Source organism: Penicillium hordei, assembly GCF_028827395.1.
Source record: "Penicillium hordei strain IBT 12815 chromosome Unknown utg000003l_segment0_segment0, whole genome shotgun sequence".
In the NCBI taxonomy this organism is placed as follows: Eukaryota; Fungi; Ascomycota; class Eurotiomycetes; order Eurotiales; family Aspergillaceae; genus Penicillium; species Penicillium hordei.
The window spans coordinates 4821373-4840704 of record NW_026623144.1 but is presented as its reverse complement, the minus strand read 5'-3'; the positions used below and the strand labels follow the sequence as shown (position 1 = coordinate 4840704).

The 19332-nt window shown below is 48.0% G+C and overlaps 7 protein-coding genes across 7 annotated transcripts; 3 read left to right on the top strand and 4 right to left on the bottom strand.

Moving 5' to 3' along the window:
• Positions 1-616: 616 nt before the first annotated feature.
• N7537_007038 (CAF1 family ribonuclease) lies at positions 617-2493 on the top strand (the record flags this gene model as incomplete). Its single annotated transcript, XM_056898095.1, has 5 exons — positions 617-851; positions 900-992; positions 1049-1275; positions 1327-1954; positions 2012-2493. 5 exons carry the CDS (start codon positions 617-619, stop codon positions 2491-2493), a joined length of 1665 nt encoding a protein of 554 aa, XP_056753880.1.
• A 412-nt stretch (positions 2494-2905) lies between these two features.
• Positions 2906-4219, top strand: N7537_007037 (mitochondrial 54S ribosomal protein mL46). Its single transcript, XM_056898094.1, has 3 exons — positions 2906-2980; positions 3045-3706; positions 3778-4219. The coding sequence occupies exons 1-3, from the start codon at positions 2935-2937 to the stop codon at positions 4081-4083; spliced, it is 1014 nt and encodes a 337-aa protein (XP_056753879.1). The 5' UTR covers positions 2906-2934; the 3' UTR covers positions 4084-4219.
• Positions 4220-4409: 190 nt separating this feature from the next.
• Positions 4410-4923, bottom strand: N7537_007036 (cysteine-rich PDZ-binding protein; the record flags this gene model as incomplete). Its single annotated transcript, XM_056898093.1, has 3 exons — positions 4410-4495; positions 4549-4672; positions 4759-4923. 3 exons carry the CDS (start codon positions 4921-4923, stop codon positions 4410-4412), a joined length of 375 nt encoding a protein of 124 aa, XP_056753878.1.
• Positions 4924-5331: 408 nt separating this feature from the next.
• Positions 5332-6530, bottom strand: N7537_007035 (uncharacterized protein; the record flags this gene model as incomplete). The annotated part of the gene is made up of 3 exons (XM_056898092.1): positions 5332-5733; positions 5802-6249; positions 6295-6530. 3 exons carry the CDS (start codon positions 6528-6530, stop codon positions 5332-5334), a joined length of 1086 nt encoding a protein of 361 aa, XP_056753877.1.
• A 1909-nt stretch (positions 6531-8439) lies between these two features.
• Positions 8440-9204, top strand: N7537_007034 (uncharacterized protein; the record flags this gene model as incomplete). Its single annotated transcript, XM_056898091.1, has 1 exon — positions 8440-9204. One exon carries the CDS (start codon positions 8440-8442, stop codon positions 9202-9204), a length of 765 nt encoding a protein of 254 aa, XP_056753876.1.
• A 1584-nt stretch (positions 9205-10788) lies between these two features.
• On the bottom strand, positions 10789-11241 carry N7537_007033 (ATP synthase subunit C family protein; the record flags this gene model as incomplete). The annotated part of the gene is made up of 1 exon (XM_056898090.1): positions 10789-11241. The coding sequence occupies one exon, from the start codon at positions 11239-11241 to the stop codon at positions 10789-10791; it is 453 nt and encodes a 150-aa protein (XP_056753875.1).
• Positions 11242-14889: 3648 nt separating this feature from the next.
• Positions 14890-17441, bottom strand: N7537_007032 (SLC26/SulP family anion transporter; the record flags this gene model as incomplete). Its single annotated transcript, XM_056898089.1, has 3 exons — positions 14890-16935; positions 16985-17130; positions 17183-17441. 3 exons carry the CDS (start codon positions 17439-17441, stop codon positions 14890-14892), a joined length of 2451 nt encoding a protein of 816 aa, XP_056753874.1.
• Between the last annotated feature and the right edge of the window lie 1891 nt (positions 17442-19332).

Below are 19332 nucleotides of genomic sequence, written 5' to 3'. Positions count from 1 at the left end.
GATTTTACATTGGTCCCTAAGTAGGTACTCTCCCAAATGTTTTGGTTAATGCATTACAGGCTGGATCTACGAGGGTAACAGCCTCTGGTGCTATTCCAATCAGATATTAGCGCAATAAACATCATCGGGCTCTAACCTCGGTCATATATATATTCCTAACTGAGACAACTCCCAAGGCTAATATAAGTTTTGCTAAGAAAGTATTAATGAAAAGTACATATGTATTGGCCACATTATTTATAGAGTGAAGTCGGTGCTGATCCTCCAGGGATGTCATCTAAATGTCTAAATGCTTCGAGATCTTCTCTGGTATAACTATTTCCTCAAGCTCTCTCTCTCTTCTTGCTTTCTTCCTATCATAAATCCGATCCATGAGACTTCACAACCAAGTACACCAGCAATCTTTATCAAGCTCTCGGTTTTCCATCAGATCACTCTTTCGACAACTTGCGAGAGCAGGGCTCTTTCTGATCAATGAAACTCGGATACCTGCCTTCCCAAAGCATACTCTCTCCTTTCAGCTTCCAGCAATCAAGATTTCAACAAAGACCCTTTCGCCTCTTATCTTTATTCACTAAGCTCATACTTTGATGCCGTTCTTGACCTCTAAACCAAGATGGATGTTACGGCTGTCAACTTCCCCGATTGTCTCCCCTCCATCCTGAATGACATCTCCACCAGCTGCTTCGTGTCCGTAGACTTCGAGCTGTCTGGGGTGGTTTTCAAACCAAATGCACCACAAGCCCGACCCCAGACTGTGCAGGAACGATATGTGGAAGCCAAGGCTGCCGCGGAGAGGTACCAGATTCTCCAAGTTGGGCTGACAACTTGTCATGAAGACAAAGAAATTGGTACGCAATCAACCCCAATTTAAGATGTATCTCGCTAATTATCTACAGCCACCTATACCCTGAAACCATACAACATAAATCTGAGTCCAATCACCCAGCATGAGATGGACGTGAATCGGAATTGGACATTCGGAAGCCGCTGTATGTCCAATATCTACGACAAATGTTGAGAATACCACTAATATCTTCCTGGGCAGCAATGGAATTCTTGCTCGCAAACCACTTCAGCATTGACCATATGTGCACCTTCGGTGTTCGATACCTATCTCGAGAGGAGGAAAAACTAGCAATCAAAAGTGCTGCGCAGAAATGTCAGTTGCGGAACCCCGTCCAAGTTGCGGATATTAAAAAGGACGATCATGAATCTCTGGAGTTCCTTGAAGCCGTTCGGGTCAGTGTCAATGAATGGCTAGCGCAGGGCGAGGTAAGACGTTATATCAAACATCGATCGGAGCAAATCAATTGACACGTATAGAAACGCCGTGAGTGGCTCAACATCCCGCCACCCAGTAATGTGCAGCTTATTCCGGGCCCCATCCCTACCGGGTTGAGCAGCATGCAGAAATGGCTGGTGCACCACCTTATCAGTGACGAATACCCCAATTTAACGTCGCGGGGTGCGTCGACGTTCGTTCAGATAGAATTGCGGGACCCATGCAATGAGCAGTTTGCCTTTGAAACGAAATTGAAGGTCAAAAAGGAACGAGTCCGGAAGCATATCGGGTTCCGTTGGATCGCAGAAGCACTTGTGGATGGAAGCCTGGAAGAACTTGAACCAGACACTTTCCAGCCTCTGATGAAGATAATTGAGCAGCCAACCTTCGGAATCCAGGAGTTGTCAGACAAAGTGAAGAACCGGCTCAAGGAAAACAGACCGGTCCTAGTGGGTCACAACATGTTCTGTGATCTGCTCTTCTTCCACCGATGCTTCCTGGGCCCATTGCCGGATACCCTCGCCGAGTTCCAGACCGTCATTCACGACCTATTCCCCCTGCTAGTGGATACCAAGTACATGGCCACTCATGACTGCGGCTCTCTAAACCCGATGTCTTCGCTCGAACAGCTCAACACGACTTTAGCTGGAATAGAAAGCCCCAAGATAGGTAGGACATGGGTTATATCCATGACAGCAAGCGAGAGCACAACTAACCATTTCGCAGAGATCGACCCTCGCTTTGCGAAGTACAAGTTCCGTAACCGCAACCACGAGGCAGGATACGACAGCATGCTTGCCGCCATGGCTTTCATCAAACTGGCAGGCGATATACAGCGCAGCCCTTCACAGCCGACTGTTCAGCTCCGGCCACAGACGACCACGGCACCCAGTTTGGTTGCCGGTATCATGGCACAGCCTTGCAATCAACCTGTTTCCAAAAATGAATTTAGCGACTTCTTCGACGTTGACACTGAGACAATTCCGACGATTCAACCTGCCCAGATTGCCCCACCTGGCACATCCCTAGCCGACACTGGTTCCGGGCGTATCGCTCGCCTGGTCAACCAGGGTAAATTGCTGCCGCGTCTCGGAGATGTCTTCTGGGATACGTATGGTAACAGACTGCGGGTTTTCGGTACACAGGAGAGGATGGTGCAACTAGGAAGAGAGGTGCCAAAGCAGGAAGATCTGCTGGTGGAGATTTGAGGGCAGATGGTGATTTATGGTTCTAGGGGAGAATACTTGCAGAACAGAGCGGAATAGACAGAGAGGAAAGTACAAATAAAAACGTAAAAATGAATTTATATTCAAGTACATAATAAGACTAAATGGGATGTTCGCGGCAGCTATCTAACAGTACGCCTTGATTATAAAGAAGGTACCGCTAGCGAAAATTGGCCGCGACCTCAGGAGGAGCTCACTCTGAGCACCTTTAAATGATCAACCGGCCGTAGATAACTGGACGCAGTGATGATAAGAGATGCTTGGAGAAGAAAAGAAAAGAGAAAGTTGAATTTTGAAATTTAAACCCTCCGGGCGGTGACTAAGCCCAATCGGGCATGGCGACAACGTGACCTGGTTGGATCTTTTTCTCGGAGAGACAAGACACCGATCAGCCCCAAACACATTGCCATTCCACCCTTGAACATGTCATCAGGTTCTAATGGTGCACGGCGCGTAGCCTCGCTACTGCGTATGTCCAATTGAAGTTTTTGCCCCGGATTCTTTAGGTCCAAAATAACTGACTCCGCGCGCAGGGCCATCAATAATCGACTCCGGCGTGTGCAGAAGCTGTCAAGAGACCCTTGGCCGCCGCAGCTATTCCTCTGCAGCACCAGCGATCGAATCGACTTCCGCATCAACAGCGGCCGACCCAGCCGTGAAGCCAGCCTACATCATCAATGCGGGTGTAGTCCTCTCCCGCCCTCCCCAAGTCACCCGTGAACTCGAACCATTCGAGAAAGCGTTCTTTTTCTACCAGAAGCGTCTGAACGAGCGTCTGGCCCTTCCCTTTACGAAATATTTCTACTTCAAGCGCGGAACACCAGCCGACGAAGACTGGAAGAAGAAGATCCAGGAGCGCCGGACTGCCGCGCGTGATATCGGAACTTACAACGCGTACGACAGCGATGCATGGAACGATGAGCTCCTGCTAGGAGCAAAGGAGTCTGAGCCTGAACACCAGGTTGAGGCTCTTGTCCAGGACGCTGAATCCACTGCCAATGCGACTTCCCAAGATACTAGCAAAAAGGAGGAAATCCCTCGGCCGTACCCTCGGATCACGGAGGCAGACAAGAAGAACGACCAAAAGAGTCTCAATCGTTTGCTTTCCCGCACTCTCTATCTCCTTGTTCAGTCTAAGGAGGGACACTGGAAGTTCCCCAGCTCGCCGGTGGAGTCGGGCGAGACCCTTCGCTTGGTGAGTACTATGCTTGTTTTTCTAACCATATTGAGTCTGGAAATTATACTGACATACTATCTCCCTTCTAGGCTGCTGAGCGCACCCTCGCCCAGTCCGCTGGTATCAACATGAACACCTGGATGGTCGGCTTCCACCCGGTCGGATGGCACTCCTTCAAACCGCGCCGCTTGAAAAAGGCAGACAACGCAACCGAGGTCGAGGTCCCCGGTAGCAAGGTCTTCTTCTTGAAGTCTCGTATGATGGCCGGCCAAGCCGATCTGTCCGTCAACACCCAGGACCTGAAGGACTTCAAGTGGCTCGCCAAGGAGGAACTCGCGCAATACCTGAACACGCAATACTACAGCAACATCAAGAACATGCTGGCCGACCGGTAAGAAGTGGATACCGGGAAGCAGCTGGAGGGGGCTAGAGCTGGGTGAGAAGGAGAACACGAGGTTCAAGGTTCTTCAGAGATGAAAAAGGCATACTTGTTCCGATACTATAGCGCACCATTGGTGGCGCATTGCATATATTCTTATTGCGCATGCCATGTATAACTAGAATTTTCCTACACTGTCCAATCAAATTCATTCCATTTCAATGTTGATATTAATCTTCGATTCCGCGGTATCATAAAACGCCCCAAAACGCCACGCCATGTACAGAGTGAATCAAAATAGAAAAGAAAAAGGCACAACCGCCCAGATCTAACGCGGGCATCTTATGCCATGTTGAACTTCTGTCCCTGGACAATAGGCTGGTCCTTAGCCGACTTCCCCGCCAGGTTCTTGCCGCACATGGCACAAGCTAGTATCGATATCAGCATTCCATTCGCGAAGCCAAAAAAGAATCGAACATACCATTCTTCTGATAAGCGCACCGCTGACAAAACTTCTTCCCCTGCTCTGTCTTCACCTTGCAGTTATCACAAGACGAAGCATAAGCCGCATAAGGATTCTTCGCTTTCGCGCTCAGGAGTTTGCTCTGGGAGGGGACGTCAGTATAAAATCTCATCTAAAATAGTAATTCATTTTAATTCGTAGTGTCGAAAGGAAGATTTTATAACATACCTTTCCGATTCCCGTGGCGCCTAGCGTCGCCTTCGCCTTTCCCTTGTCCGCGCCGCCACCGAGTGTACTAGACGGCGAGCCGTAGTACATGTCATTCTTGCGCTTGACGCCGGGCGTGGCAAGCTCAGTGGCTTTGAGCTTCTTTTGGCATTTTGAGCAGACCATTTTTCTTGCGTGAGATGTGGAGGGGGGAAGTTGTTGATCGAGAAAGAGAAGCTCGGCGAAAATGGAGATGATGTTATCGCGGGTTTGCGCCACCGCCTGGTGACTTGCCGAGACGTTTTGTTTACTTGCTTCTTCGTGTTTTATGAATCACTTTTTTGTTTATGTTTTTGGGGCTTTTTTTAGTTTCTGGGGATATAATTTGAAGCATAGTGGGAAATATAGTTCATACAATGATTTATACAAAATGTATCGCATTGCTATCATTCGCATAGTTCCTTGGGTATCAACATTAGAGCGTCGGTATATACATTAAAAGAGAGGGTCACAGTGAATGAAACCCTCACAATATCAAAAACAGGAGGAAATCAATCAGTACATCTCAACATAATCCGACCTGAACTTTCAACCTTACGAAGGTGAGACATGGTGCGGGTGAGACCGATTATGTGCCGAATGATCCAGGTAAGGAGCAACACCATATGGCTGCTGTTGAACCGGAGGGTACTGCCCATCATGAAATTGAGTAAGGTGCTGGGGCGGGGTTTGAGTGGGAGGATACTGAGTCTGGTACTGCTGCGCTGGATACTTCTGCTCATCGCCGAGCCTGTGCCATTTCGCACAGCACAGGAGAATGCCAGTATAAGTACCGACCCAGAAGATGAACTTCAAAATTGTTCTAACAGCGTCTAGGTATAGTGGCCATTCATAGTAACCGACGTACACCAGGCTATAGCGAATGTAGATGATTGCCGAGAGGGAACACACGGCGAACCAGGAGACGGCGGCGGTGACGATTGCCATAGCGGGCACCTGAAAATCGCCAGTTAGTTAATGTGTGCCCTTTAGGGGAAGTATAGGAGTATTGGGGTGGGGCTCACCTTTGACACAAAAATATGGTTACCAGCCTTAGTAACCACGAAGATCATCCATGCGAGGATCTCCATGGAAAAGGCCCAATAGATGATCTCAGTCGCACCACTCAGATGTGTCCAGGTCAACTGCAGAGTCTCGTCGTAGGGGGAAGTCACACTTCGGACATAAGAAGCGACACACAAGCCAAATTCGGCAAGCGAGATCACGAAGATAATAACAAGGAAGATATAATGGATGATGGTCACTGCCACATGGGGCTTACCGGAACCTCTGATATGGCTCAGGAAGTTATGAATGAGATTCCAGAAAACATAGAAGGTAAGACAGATCGCCACGACTCTGAAGAAGTCCCAGAGCATCAGGCAGATCAAATAGTACTTTGTCACCTCTGCCTCGGCGACATTTAGGGCTTCCCAGACAACGACATTTATTTGGCAGCTAAGAAGTGACCCACTAGTTAATGGGATTGTTGATTTTAGTCTAGATCTTTCCACGTACCATGTAAAGGAAGCCAGGGCGCAAATGAGTACCTTTAGCGGGATACTGCGATTCCTGATTTTGCATGCCCAGATGAGGAAGGCGATGAAGGCGAGAAGAGAAAGAATATCAAAGGCAAATTGGGTGATAAAGAAAGACTTGCCCCGGTAGTTTTCCAGTGACAACCTAACCGTATCGCTCCATGGATTGTAGTCGCTATAGTAGCTCGAGGAATAACTGCCGCGTCGAGGGGCCATTTTTTTAGGGCAGATTAATCTGCTTAGTCCTGAAAGACCTAACAAGTTCACCTTTACGAAATCGACGACATTTAAGTAAATGGATCAGGGGGCTCAAGCAAATCCTCCATACGGGGTACACTAGCTTGAATTGAGGCTTAAGGGTCTTCAAATACGAAGCCAAGATGTCAATGTGGCCGATTTGATTGGTCGAAGCTCTTATTTAGCCTTAGAAGGCAGAGAGCTTCAGAACAAAATACGAGTTGAACTTCGCCCTGTTGATTTGTGGGGGGTCCTCGCATTTTGGCCCCCTTTTGGGGGACCTGCACTTCGCCCCGTGCATATTTGGCTACAGAGTACATCGCATGCTAGCGTGGGGCACACTGTAGACTTCGAGATTTGGAATTCAAGAAAGGAATGAAATGGAATTGAGATTAGGCAGAGAAAGAAGTTAAGTTGCGCCCGAAGATGCCAACACATCACCGGTCAATAACCGGGCAAAGAGAAAGAAAAGTCGGATCACAGACTAAAGACTTGGCGGTCTATAAAAAGAACATGTCAGCTGATCTGTACATTTTACTTCATTTTGTACGAAATAGGATGAAAGTAGAGGAAGGAAGATATAGATGTACTCTGTAGAAGGGATAAGATTGGGGATGTGGGGAAGAGATGGATTTTAACTATTTCAAGGATTCTTATATCAATGTCTTATATCTTATATCTTACATCTTACATCCGGGATTCCCCATGAAACATTCACGACTTACCCTCTTCAGCCTCGTGCAGAACACATGAGTGGAGAGCGAAACCGCGTGGCTGAGTCTGCAGAGATGAACAATAAATTAAAAAAATTGACCCCAGTGTGCCCTATTTTCCTGTAAGCTGTCAAACCACCGACCAAGGAACATCCCAGATAATTCTCAGCTCCCCGAATCTGAGTTCCACCCAGTTCATGCGTCCTGCATTATTCCGATCGATCCTTGATGAGTTGAAGTATAATCTTGCCACCGTGAATATGAAGCATTTTCCCAGCATGTTCTTTCATTCAGCTCTGACAAGTGTCAACTGCACACATTCGCCCTATTCCTTGTTCTGTGTGCCCCTCGGGTCCTTTTGGCCCTAAAGGGACCTTTTGATTCTCCTCTTAGAAGTTCCGTCACATCGTGATGGATCCTTAGATGCATGGTGACCCACCACTTGTGAACTAGCCCGCAGCCCATCTGTCGCCGAAGCCATGCAAGCACGCTTCTCGAGGACCATCCTCAAAGAAATCGTCCATAAAGAACATGACTCTAGCGCGGCCAGTGAGCCCAACAGCTTGGTTCAAATCTCCAGTACTCTGGTTTTGTTTCTTCCATAGGGTCATTCCCAGCGGGACTTAGGAAGATCGTTCCCTGAAATCCATTAGGGGGAAGCCAACACTAACACTTGTCACTATATAAGTACGACGTACTCCGTACTTCAAGCCATAATAATTTATTCGCTCTTCTTTTCTCTTTTTCTTTACTTTCCTTTTGCTTTTTTTTTTCGGTGTTCCCCATTTCCAGGTCTGGCGCAACCCGCATTCGGCGTATCCCAATTCTCGACTGCATCATATCCCAACAATTCTTTTGGCTTTTGGTTTTTGGTTTTTTGGTTTTTTTTTATTTTTTATTTTATTTTATTTTTTTGCCTCCTGCTCATCGTGCATGGATCTGTTTTTTGCTCGAATTAGTGCATTTGCTTAAACTTTAGAAGCAAATATTGTGACCCCAACATTGCCGAAGGACTTAAAAGAGTTATCAACTGCTGCGTCTCATCCGGGGTGTTCCTATTTTCGAGAAACCACCCAGTGTGACTCTACAATTATTTCCCTTCGTCTATTAAGAGCGCGTGGAACCCCAATTCAAAAATCAAAGAAAAATCAAAAAATCAAAAAATCAAAAAAAAGATGCCTCCAGATGGATCAACCTTCACGGCTCTAAACCTCCCACCGACATTCGAACTACCCCAATGCATGGAATACTTCACACTTCGAGCAGGTCCCAACACAGATCTATGGCGCAAACCGCCCAACGGCGAAACCTCCACAGCGCCGATCGTCTTCACATCCCTCCGCCACCCATTCGTCGTAGCGGAAGTAACCGTGAGCGCAGACTGGGAAATGGAATGGGACCAAGGCGGCCTAGTGATATTCGCCGGCGCAGCACCTCAATCCTTCTCCTCGGACGTCGACAGACCACCCTTCCGCACCACTCCACGCTCCCCCTGTAAATGGGTGAAAGCCGGGATGGAGTTTTCGTCAGGGACAGTGAACGCGTCGTCGGTGAGCGCGACGGCGGATGGCGCGGACTGGTGTTTGTCGCCGTTGGCGCAGTCGACTCAGACCGGATTGGGGATCCACTCGCTGCGCATCAAGCTCGAGCGTGTCGATTATGCGCTGTGGATTTGGTACCAGGTTCCGTCGGCATCGCCGTTCGCTCTGTCGCCTGGTGCGGTGGGGGATACGTGGAAGAAGTTGCGCGAGGTGACTTGGTTCTTTTATGGGGTTGAGGATAAGTTTGTTCATGTTGGGGTTTATGCGAGTCGACCCATGGGGATTTCGCGTGGGGGTACTATGTGGGATGCTATGCATGGGATGACGCTCGATACCTCTTTGCCGACGGGTTCGGCGGATGGGTTGGTAGTTGAGTTTGAGGATTTGGAAATCTTCTAGCTTCTCTTCTTTGTTGGTTTTGTTTTTGGTTTGTTTGCTTTTCGCACTTATACTTCGGGGGGTTTTTCCTTTTGTCGAGTCCTGGTGATACATATTCCCCATCAGCGTTTCATCGGTTTCATCGAGCGATTGTGGCATGTCTGGAGTCGATTTTTTGTGATTCTTTTTGCAAATCTTTCTGCTAACGAGTTTCGTGTTTATACCATTCAATATGAAGCATATTTCTTGATGCAATTGAGCTTTTGTGCCTTCCAACTAGAGTGTGAGTATGTTGGCTAGATGTATTAACGCGATGAGTCGCGTGTCTGCTTGGCACGTGCATTGCTCTTCTGGCTTCATTGGGTCTTTTATAGTGGCAAGTCCTTTTGGTGGTTACTGTACATCCTATTATTGAATTTGCTATGCTAGATTAAACTGGAAAAGAAATGAAGGGGGAAAAAAATTCATGGTCGATATGTATGATGTCGTGGTTGCCAATGTATATATTAGATGAACCCTTGAGGACTAACCCCAGAGACATTGTATATATTTCTGGTTTGGACAATGCCTAGAACGTTGGGCCTCAAAAACACCCTCACTCCATAGATATTTCTAAAAATCCAACCAAAAGAAAGATCTATTACATATTCAATGTCACCAAGCTATACTACAATTTGATATTGTCACTAACTGAAAGCGGACTAGACCGGGTTCGTGGATATAACGGGGAAGAATATCAGAGCATCCAATTCATCAACCCCAAGCCAGAGTTAATTGACAAGACACCTAGTTTACAATGAAATATGACTTGCTTTGCTCATCAAGTCCTGCATACTGCATGCAGAAACTCGACCTCCGTGGCAGCCCTGAAATGCTGAGGCTGATGTCACAAGCTGAGTCAGCTGACTACGGGAAAGCCGTTCCCGAGGCCCGGGAGCTAAGAATTTTACGTCGAGTTCTCCAGCTCAATTGCCGTCCGCCAGCACCGATGATTTGCTATAAAATAGCTCAATAGTATTTTGAACCATCTCTAGTTTACTCTCACCGTATATCGTAGGCCAATGGGTGGTGGTTGTGGCGTAGTTGCTGGTTGAAGAGCGGGCCAAATACTGCAGGACCCCGTAGCAACATCCGCTATAATGGGGGAAAAAATCAACCTAAAAACAGAGCAGGAAATTGTTTGTTTTGAAGATCGAGCTAGGATTTCCCCCGGGATATAGCTTTCTAGCTTGTCTACGTGGAGTTCTTAGAGCTTTCGAGCAAGAGATAGCTCGTGAAGCCCCCATACGTGTGCATATTTCAACCGTTCGCCCCCGTGGGGAAGGTGAAGAATTCTAGGAAGGGAAAAGAGGATTTTATACGGCCGTCAGACGCAACACACAGAGTTTTTTGTTTGGCTCTTTTATAGGTTGGATGGTCGATGGGCCATATAGGACTCTATATGTACAGAAAGAAAAGTGTTGTAGATGACGCTGAAAGTAGTACATGGTAATACATCACGACCAAATACCCTCCCCGGCGGAAAAAGAGATTCTCTCAAAAAACCCAAAATCCTTGTTTTGATGACATTTTTCCAAGAATCCGAAAACCCGAGTTGTAGATAATTTAGACGTACTTGCACATCATGGCAACCATGAGATCGAAGAGACCCATGGCCTCGACGAAGGCAAAGCCAAGAATGGCGTAGGAGAAGAGCTGGCCACGGAGGGCAGGGTTGCGGGAGACACTCATGAGGAGAGCGGCGAAGACGAGACCGATACCGATACCGGCACCACCGAGACCGATGGCGGCGGAACCCATACCGATGTTCTTGGAGACCTCAACCATGGCGGAGGCGACCTCGGAGGAGTACTGGCGGCGGGCGGCAGTCTGGAAGGCCTTGGCCTGGAGGAGAGTGGGCGACTGGATGCGCTTGGGGGCACCGAAGGCGGGGGCCTTCTGGGTGAAGGTGCGCTTGGTGGCAGCGTTGAGCTGGAAGCGAGCAGCAGGGCGGGCGACCTTGGAGGTCTGGGCCATGACGGAGGCCATGCGGGAGGTGAAGACACGAGTGGCGGCCATTGTGATGGATGGGTTATAGAATTATAGGGTGGGTGGAAGAGAGGAGAAAGAAGGAAAGAGGAGAGAGATGGACTTTTCAGGGAGAAAAAGCTGGGAAACTACGGGAGACGGCACTCACTAGGACATAAATACTCTACGGCCAAATTTTCGCCCGTCCGCCTCCTAGTCGGTCTTAGTGTATGTGTAAGGTAAAAAAAAAGCCCTAGGTTGTGCGTGGACTCCGGAGTATTTCATACGCAAATCACCGCAAATCACACTGTTTAGGAATGCTGGGGGTTGGTATTGTTCTGTTTTTGTCTGTTTTACTCGGTTTTGGTCTTGTTTTTTTCTCATTCTTACCGTGTATTGCTACGTGTCGGGATCAATCGGGTATTGTTCCAACTGGGTCCACAGGTTTTTATTTGTCGAGGTGTTTATGGGTCTTGAGACTATCTATCAGAATATATCCCCTGCATGGGGAAAAAAAAAAGATGACCCTTCACTTTTGCAAGGGGAGTTTACATAGTGGTCTTTAATCCATTTTGGACATATGCTAGTTTGTAGAGAAGCTCGAACAAAAGGGATAAAATAAAATTACGAGGTGAGGATAAGACAAAAGTAAGATAAATAAAATAAATTTCGAATTCCGCCCTTGCAGTGGATCTTAAGCATGTTCCAATCCAGTGGATCGGTCCACCCACAAGCTCCCCTCAACCAATAATAATTCCCTCGGGTCCGCTAGGTTTCCTGGATTCGTTCCCGGCGTCGCCCAAACCGGCCCGACTCGGATTCCAGGTCCACCAACTACGGAGTCACTGGGCAACCATCGGTTGAAAGGAGCCAAATAATGTGGGCGTGGTGGATATTGTCTCCCCCTTCGTCCCTCGGGAATCCACCTCACCGAGTGGTCACATTTGGAAATACGTAATTCTGGACAGATCCGGTACCCCGAATAGCTTCGGTCTCCTACCTATGGGTTGCCGAGGGAAATAAAAACCCATGCATAGGACCTGCAGGTGATGTACGATTCTTATATAGATCCATAGCAGGGGGTGAACTGAAAAGATAGCCGCAAAGACAGGGGGAAAAAGAACCAAAAAAAAAGCCAAAAATTCCGGGTTGTCGTGTCCTTGCTTTTTCACTGATCCACTTGGACTGGATTTCTGACCCGCCATAATCCGATTATCGCAGTGAAAACTGGTCTTTTCGGATTGCCTTAAAGAAGATTACACAGAACATTCAGCGTAATATGGTAAACTATCATTCAACCTTCCCTCCCATTTGAACGGGGCTGGAGACCCTTATATAGGCAAACCTACCTCCAGAAAAAAATTTTCACGGGCAAATTAAACCATCCCAATCGGGCTAACCAGAGGCTCTTCGCATTTCTCCCGGAAATTCGATTTTTGGCAATTTCGGCTGATCGCAGCTTGGCGGGACCCACACAAGCTCGATTCAGGGTGCAGCCGTTACGCGTTTTTCCTTGTCCGGAGCTATCTAGACCATTGATATGGGGATTGGGGATAATTGTGATGCCAGTAGGAATTGCAATCCAGAACAGCAATTGAGTTCTAGAAACGAAGCTCTGTGTTGAGGGAAAGAGCTGGTATAGAAGTCTGAAGATAAGGGGATCTTGTGTCGGGTGTATTCGGGTAAATTACAAAAATACGGTATTGTAATTTGATAAACTCGGCGACTCATCAACTCATCATTGACCTGCCGTGAGGTCATGAGGCCAGTTGGCATATAACCCCGTATAGCTTCAGCGTCTGTATAATCGTGTACGCAGTATTGCTGTAATGGCAGACACACACACAGTATCCATAGCTTAGTTTCTTTTTCTTAAACTATATCCACTCTCTCAATTCAAACATAAGACCAAGTGCCCCCCCGGCTTGTTAGAACTTGTATCTCTTCCCTTGAACCGTACTCACGCCCTCGGCACGAACACATGCAATCACGAGCCTAGCGTCAGCGCTATCTGTCACAGCTGATGCGCTGGACAGCGCACACATAATCTCACAGCCATTCTTCCGCTAATATATCCGCCTCTACGGATTTCAAAACCCGCGCAGTGCTCAAATCACCCATCGAATGTGTTCTCCGTAGTCGAACGCGTCCCTCTAGAACGAGAAACGCCGGTGAACCCCGGCATATAATCCGCCGGGAACAATATCAACAGCAACAAGGCACACGCCCCTTCTACACCCGCCCCGGATCTGCCCGAAAGCACCAACCCTCGCACCGTCTGCATTCGTCCCTCGGTCAACGCAGTCTGATCCTCAACTCTGCACCACACCCTAAGCGGGCAGCGCGGCAAGGAAAAGGAGACCCCGTTTCAGCCTCGATCTTGTCTACATAAGCAGCCACCCCCACGCCCGCGCGCCTCAGATACGCCTCACGCCGTCCGCGACATACCCAGCTATCAAGATTCACCGCCCCCTGCACAGACGGAGCTAGAGCCAGATCCGCACTGTGTAGACCGGCCCTTGTGTGTATTGTAGGCTTCGACGTTTTCCGCTATCGGAGATCTACGGCCGCATCGAGAGACTGCAGATATGCTGTGCACTAGACTGGCAGATCTAGTTGGACGAGAGGTTGGGTAGCGAGGATTCAGGCGCGGAGCGAGATGGTTATGTAGGATGGGCGTAGTAGTAGACTTGCCGTCTTGCTCTGTAAAGTGATGGATACTGGTATCGCGGTCGCGTTGAGGGATGCGTGAGCTGTTGCTTAGTGGACACATCGGATAGCAAGCCCTGGAGGATACTCTGAGTGTGATTTTTCTATTCCCTGCGAGTGAGTTAGTCTCTCTTTTCAGGCAGACGCAACTACCACGTCCCACGGCATCGATTGATCGCAAGGACTACTTTATGTAGTCCATCGAGGTGTGATGATTACCGGATGGTTTGTTTACCCTCGGCCCTGTTAATCAACAACTGCCATGGCACTGGGGGTATGCATAAATCCTTGCAACATGATTCTCTCGACTATATCTCTTATGCGATCTACGTTAGTTATTATTGTGATTGTAGGTGATTGGTGTCTCGGAGAGGGCTTTGCACATGACCTCGAGGTCTTCAGCCACCAACACAGATAAGATCGTCAGCATCCACCAACTAGACGCAATTAGGACTAGTCTTCGATCTAGGCAATCGAGATCGGACACCGCCAGTCTCGAGCACCAGGCAAACTTTCTAGCAGAGTTGCGGTGAATAGAAAGCTAAAGAAGCTATGGCGGATAGGACAAATAAACTTGTAGTCAATTAGTATATTGGAAATGCTGTTAGAGTTGTTTAGTCGAAATTTTAGCTTAAAATATATCAAAGGCTATATATTGAAAACGCTTTTTTCCGGTGTCTATCTAGAAACTCCGAGAAGAGGACAAGATATCTAGGGATAAAAGACATAAAAGGGCGACCAAAAGACATGACAAGGCCGCATAAGCGACGTACGATTCTCTTTGATATTGAATTGATAAAATGCAAGACCTACTTAGTCTCATCCATTTGATTCAGAGGTCTCTGAGACGAGGATAATCCCTTGATAAGAATATAAAGCTAGTTAGGAAGACCCCAGCAGCGAGCAAGTATTAGTTAAAGTAAGAAAGCAAACCAGCCATCCAGCGATATACCCAGCCAAGGACGGTTGTCCTGCCAGCGTATGCATCCCCTAAGAATCAGCCATAGCACTCTTTAGCGCACTAGTCAGATCCACATGGAAGAAAGGCCGATTAATTCCGTCGACGACAGCCACACCATTACCGACACCAGATTGACCGCGGCGCCGATGAGTATTAACCTTCGCATCCTTCTGGTCAGTCCGCACAACCTGAATTTCACCCCCAGAGACACCCATAACCGACGAGGAAGCACTACTCCCCTGCAATTTCAGGCCAGTCTCTAGATCCTTCGACCAGTCCTCTGACCCTTCGGTATGAGACTGAGACACTGAACTAGGTAGACTGTCATCTAGGATCTCCGCAACGTTAAAGATTGACCTCTGCCATCGAGGACCTGACCCCTCCGAGAGGACGGGGAGCCCGAAACCAGCGGCTGTGAGAGCATGTTTCGTCCATCTGTTGTGGATGTGCGCGAAGTGCCACTGCACAGTGTCTGGGGATGCCCAGCGGTCTAGCTGGTTGCGGACGTCGATGAGGTTCTGCACGGATGTGACGTCTACATTGTTGACGGCGGCGAAATCGAGGATTATGGCGCGGAGAGTTGGGAGTAGGGAAGTGGGTGCTTCTTCTGCCATGAGGATTTTGCGTTTGGCGCGGATTGGGCCTGGGTCGTTCCAGGGTCTGTCGCCTGTTGTTTCCCATGCTTGTGGGTTTGTGCGTCGGGTTTCTTTGAAGATGTGACTGACTAGGTGGTCTGTGTAGTGGTTTGCATTGGGATAGTTGAACCCTTCGGATATTCTGTAGATGAAGACTCCGGGGGCTGGCTGGTGGATCTTGACTCGGGGGTTTGTGCCACCTTCGTGTTCCATTGGGAGGTAGATTCTTCTGGACATCTCGGTATCATCTTCGAATCCTGTGCTTGGATCTTCCTGGGGTACGCTGAGGATATGATCACCTACGACTGATTGGACCTGGACGTAGCCGAGGAATTGGCCTCGGGCTTTGGCGAGTCGGAAGAGGAGTACTGCCAGTGATACGCCGATTGTGCAGTAAATTCCGACTTCGATAGTTGAGAATATGATCACGGTAACGCCCATGAAGAAGATGAGTGCGTCAATTGGAGATACACACCAGAATTGATAGGTGATACGGGGCGGTGTAACGAGATCACCCACTGCGTGGATGATGACGGCCGACAAGGACGACTTGGGAATGAAGAAGAACAATGCTGGCAGCGCATATATGGCAAGAAGGACGACAACGGCAGTGATCACACCTGCGAGGGGAGTGCGTACGCCGCACTTTGCTTTGATAGCAGTTCGCGAGAATGAGCCTGTAGCTGGGTATGCACCCAAGAACGGACCTAGTAGGTTTGATATGCCGATCGCAATAAACTCCTGCGATGGGTCGATCGTATAATTGTTGACGCGGCCAAATGATTTCGAGATAGAAATGTGCTCAATTAACAGAACAACAACAGCGGCAGGGAGTTCACCAAGAAATGCTTTGATAATTGAAACATCCATTTTGGGAACTCCCACGGCCTTGAACCCTCGGGGAACATTACCGAGTAGCTTGAAGGCAGGGTGATTCCGGCGATGAAGGTTGACCGCAGCGCTGATCATGGTATAGAAAAGAATGACGAAGGCAGTTCGCAATGTGGACAAAAAGAAGAATACTTTGGCCTTGTGGGGTTTCTTCCTCGTTCCGTAGTTGCAAGCAGACCGTATGCCGTATAACATTGCCAAAGCTGTAAGGCCCATAGCAGCGTCCATCTGAGAGGATGGAAGATGCTTCAGCGTATCAATGATGATCTTGTAGGTTGCTCCACGTGTAGAGAAATGCGCCTTCTCCCCGAGAACCGTCTTTAGTTGGCCAGCACAAACATTGATCGTGGAACCGGTCATAAAAGCAGAGATAGCAGGAAGAGGGATGAAGTCCACGATGAAACCAAGACGAAGTAATCCGAGGAACAGTACGATCGCACCGCAAATGATTGCCAGAGCGGAAGCAAGGACTGGTGGGGGTATTTCGGGGTGGACGGCTTGAACCTTGATGATGATTGAGCCCATGAGCGTAGACATGACCGCCACAGGCTGAGAGGGTTAGCTTTTCAACCAAAATAAAACGAGGAATCATTCATACACCTATAGTGATGTCCTTGGAAGTTGCAAAGAGCCAATAGATCGAGACCCCCATGAATGAAGAGTATAGACCGTATTCCGGAGGCAGATTGGCTAGTTCAGCGTATGCCATCCCCTGCGGAATGACCACGGCGCCAACGGTGATTCCTGCCCAGAGGGATTAGTCTCTATATATCATTAAGTCGCTGGGGATTCTCACCTGCCACGAGATCCCCAACCAGCCATTGCGCGTTATAATACCCGATCCAATGAAGGAAAGGGAAGAGACTCCAGATGTAACGATGAACTTGAGGAGCGGTGGGGGTATGATCTCGAAACCAGTCGCCCACAGTGGGCTCGTGTTCGTAATATCCATACGTTCTGGTCTCATCTCTCACCAAGGAAGGGGTTGGACCTAAATCAATTTGTAAAAGCTTTGCGAAAGCGTGGCCGACTCGAGTCAAGATAGTCTCCACCATTGTTGCGTCGGGTCTTTTTCGGCTCTTCGTAGTCTGGAGGGTCACAAGCGGCGGCTCTCCAGATTGCTAGAGAGAAGAGGAGTTGAAGAAGGAAGAAGAAACAGGGAATTGCTAGTAATGAAAGCCATATTGTGTCCATGACCATAGGGCTGATAGCCTGTATACTTCGGTACGAGCGATGTAGTGATTTTAGTGTTGATTGACCAAAAATAATTGACTCTGACCAATCAGGGCAGGTTTGGATAGCCAGCCATTCTCACATCAGATGGTCAAACTTGGATTATACGGTCTCTTTTGAGAGAGAAGTGATATGTAGGACAGAATAAAGTATTGGGGATTTTCTAGAGAGGGAAAGTGTAAAAACTCTCGTAGGGCTGAACGCTTGGACCCCGGATAGGGCTGATCTGAGGGCTGTATGTAGGCACCGTATGTTCACGCCTATAGGCAAGTCATATAAGCCATAGTCCACTTTTATACCGTTATGATTAACTCTGTTGCCTGGAGTTCATTTTCACGGTGTTGATTTTGTTCATTAGACCTTTGACTTGTGGAACATGTCATTAACTCCCTTTGTACTCCGTATCACCTTTCATTTATAAAAATCTCTTCAACTTCCAACTTTCGGAGAATATTGATTACCCCTATATAGGTACCTTTGTACCTGTACATACTCCGTAGTGAGGGTGGAGATGAGGGGAAAACGGGTACCTGATACTTGAACTACCCCACAGACATTCTTCAAGTGGATTTCCATTTCTGGTTAGTCTTACCTATTTGGGTTTAGCGTAACAACACATTAACCTTCCTAGACCTCGGCTCCTTTAATTGGAGCCATAAGACCACGCTAGTTCCACAACAAGCAATCATCGGTATATTCTTCTCCGAGTAAAAGGGGAATCCTACCTCGCGGTCGGTCTCCACCTTTTAAGGATCCAGTTATAGTCAGATGGCAAGCATGTGGTCTAATAGTCTGATTCCGGTACCTTCTGATCTTACCTCCTGATCTCTACCCTGACCCCCTATGGGAGTATGAGGGCACTCTTTCAAGCGATTGATTTATTGAGGAAGTGTCTAGACGCAAGATTAATGAATGTTTTAACCAGAACCAACCCAAAAGAGATTTACCTTTGACATTGCGATGCACCGTGGCACCAATTACACCGTTGCGGTTGCACGAGATAGTAAAACATGAATTGAAGACCTTGCCGCTGGTATAGGAAAGATGCATAGCTCTTGAGATAGGATTAATGGGGATTAAGCAACCATTTAATCCTCAGGCTCTTGGAGATACTGGACTTCCCATATCCGACTATGACTGATATTCTGGTGGTATTGATATCCCCATCAAGGACTGGTGCTCCTTGTCAGTCAAAGTTCTTTTATGATCGTCAGTAAGTCCCTCCTCTACCACAAGGATGGTAAGCCGCCTGGGGACTTCAGGAATACCTAAACTATATCTAACATTCACGAGGTTGATACCCGATGGCCCCATGTCGTCTTGCAGGTCATGAAGGACAACGAAAAGCAATCTAGCTCTGTGAAAAATGATTGTTTATCAAGAACCACTGCGAACACTTCATGCGGGATCGGCTCACATGAATGACAACCACAGCCGGAACACCATACCATGGACGAGAATGTTTTCATCGTCCGTCAGAACAATAATATGTTGTGCTCGGGGGAATGCCAGAGTCTCACAAGTAGGAGCTCGATCATACCCTTAAGTCTCTGATCGTCAAGCGTACATAAAAGCGATGTGAATAATCTTGCCGCTACTCTCAAAATTCACGGCTTGATCCTAAGTATCCGTTGCCTACGCGGCCTCTCATGTCTTTTTGGGTGGTCTTTTTGGATATACGTGAAGGTGGCAAAGAGTATAAACTATGCAGAG

Coding starts and splice junctions, on each gene's coding strand:
- N7537_007037 (XM_056898094.1), top strand. CDS start 2,935: ATGTCATCAGGTTCTAATGGTGCACGGCGCGTAGCCTCGCTACTGC. Junction 2,981..3,044: donor GCGCGTAGCCTCGCTACTGC/GTATGTCCAATT, acceptor CTCCGCGCGCAG/GGCCATCAATAATCGACTCC. Junction 3,707..3,777: donor CGGGCGAGACCCTTCGCTTG/GTGAGTACTATG, acceptor TCTCCCTTCTAG/GCTGCTGAGCGCACCCTCGC.